Raw genomic sequence first — 600 nt, forward strand, 5'->3', positions numbered from 1 at the left:
TTGACTGCCTCGTCGCGGTGGCATTTTGCGCTGCAATTCGCTGAGGTGCGAAGGAGCAGAACACCCGCCGCCTCTTCCTTCACCCGCGAAAAGGAGAATGGACGCCACCGCATTGTCCCCCGCGACGCAAATATACGCTGCGCCCAGCACGTGGTGCGGTGCACGTGAATTCCGCGAGGGAACTGTTTGCCACACGACTGGGCCGCACGGGGTGCAGCCTGCGAAGGCAGCCGCAGACACCTCCGCCTCCTTCAGTCGTCGTGGCGGTGGAACCCGCAGATTGTCAGACGCCGGCACATTTGCCCCCGACGCAGCCAACAAAAAAGAGTGCGGCAGCATATTCCCCTCTGCAAGAGCAGAAGCGGCAGCCCCACTCTGCGGCCACCGCACCACCCAGTGAGCCCCACACAATCTTCCGCATTTCTTTCTTAGGCCGCACGCCCCCGCAAGGCTCCACCACAGCAACGCATGAAAGTGGTGGCAAAAACACCCCGCCACCGTCGCCACCAAGCCACACAACCCAAAAGAAAGGCCCAACGACGGGGGCAGGACAAAGTGCCCGCGCGGACGCACCCACAGCAGCAGCAAACTCAGACAAAA

General features: G+C 62.2%; 1 protein-coding gene across 1 annotated transcript; it reads right to left on the minus strand.

Annotated features, from left to right (window-relative positions):
* Positions 1-339, minus strand: TraAM80_09461 (uncharacterized protein; the record flags this gene model as incomplete). Its single annotated transcript, XM_029386141.1, has 1 exon — positions 1-339. A coding segment is annotated over one exon (339 nt), but the record flags the coding sequence as incomplete, so codon positions are not given.
* Between the last annotated feature and the right edge of the window lie 261 nt (positions 340-600).

This window comes from Trypanosoma rangeli (assembly GCF_003719475.1).
Source record: "Trypanosoma rangeli strain AM80 chromosome Unknown Tra_15.4_contig_00588, whole genome shotgun sequence".
Classification (NCBI taxonomy): Eukaryota; Euglenozoa; class Kinetoplastea; order Trypanosomatida; family Trypanosomatidae; genus Trypanosoma; species Trypanosoma rangeli.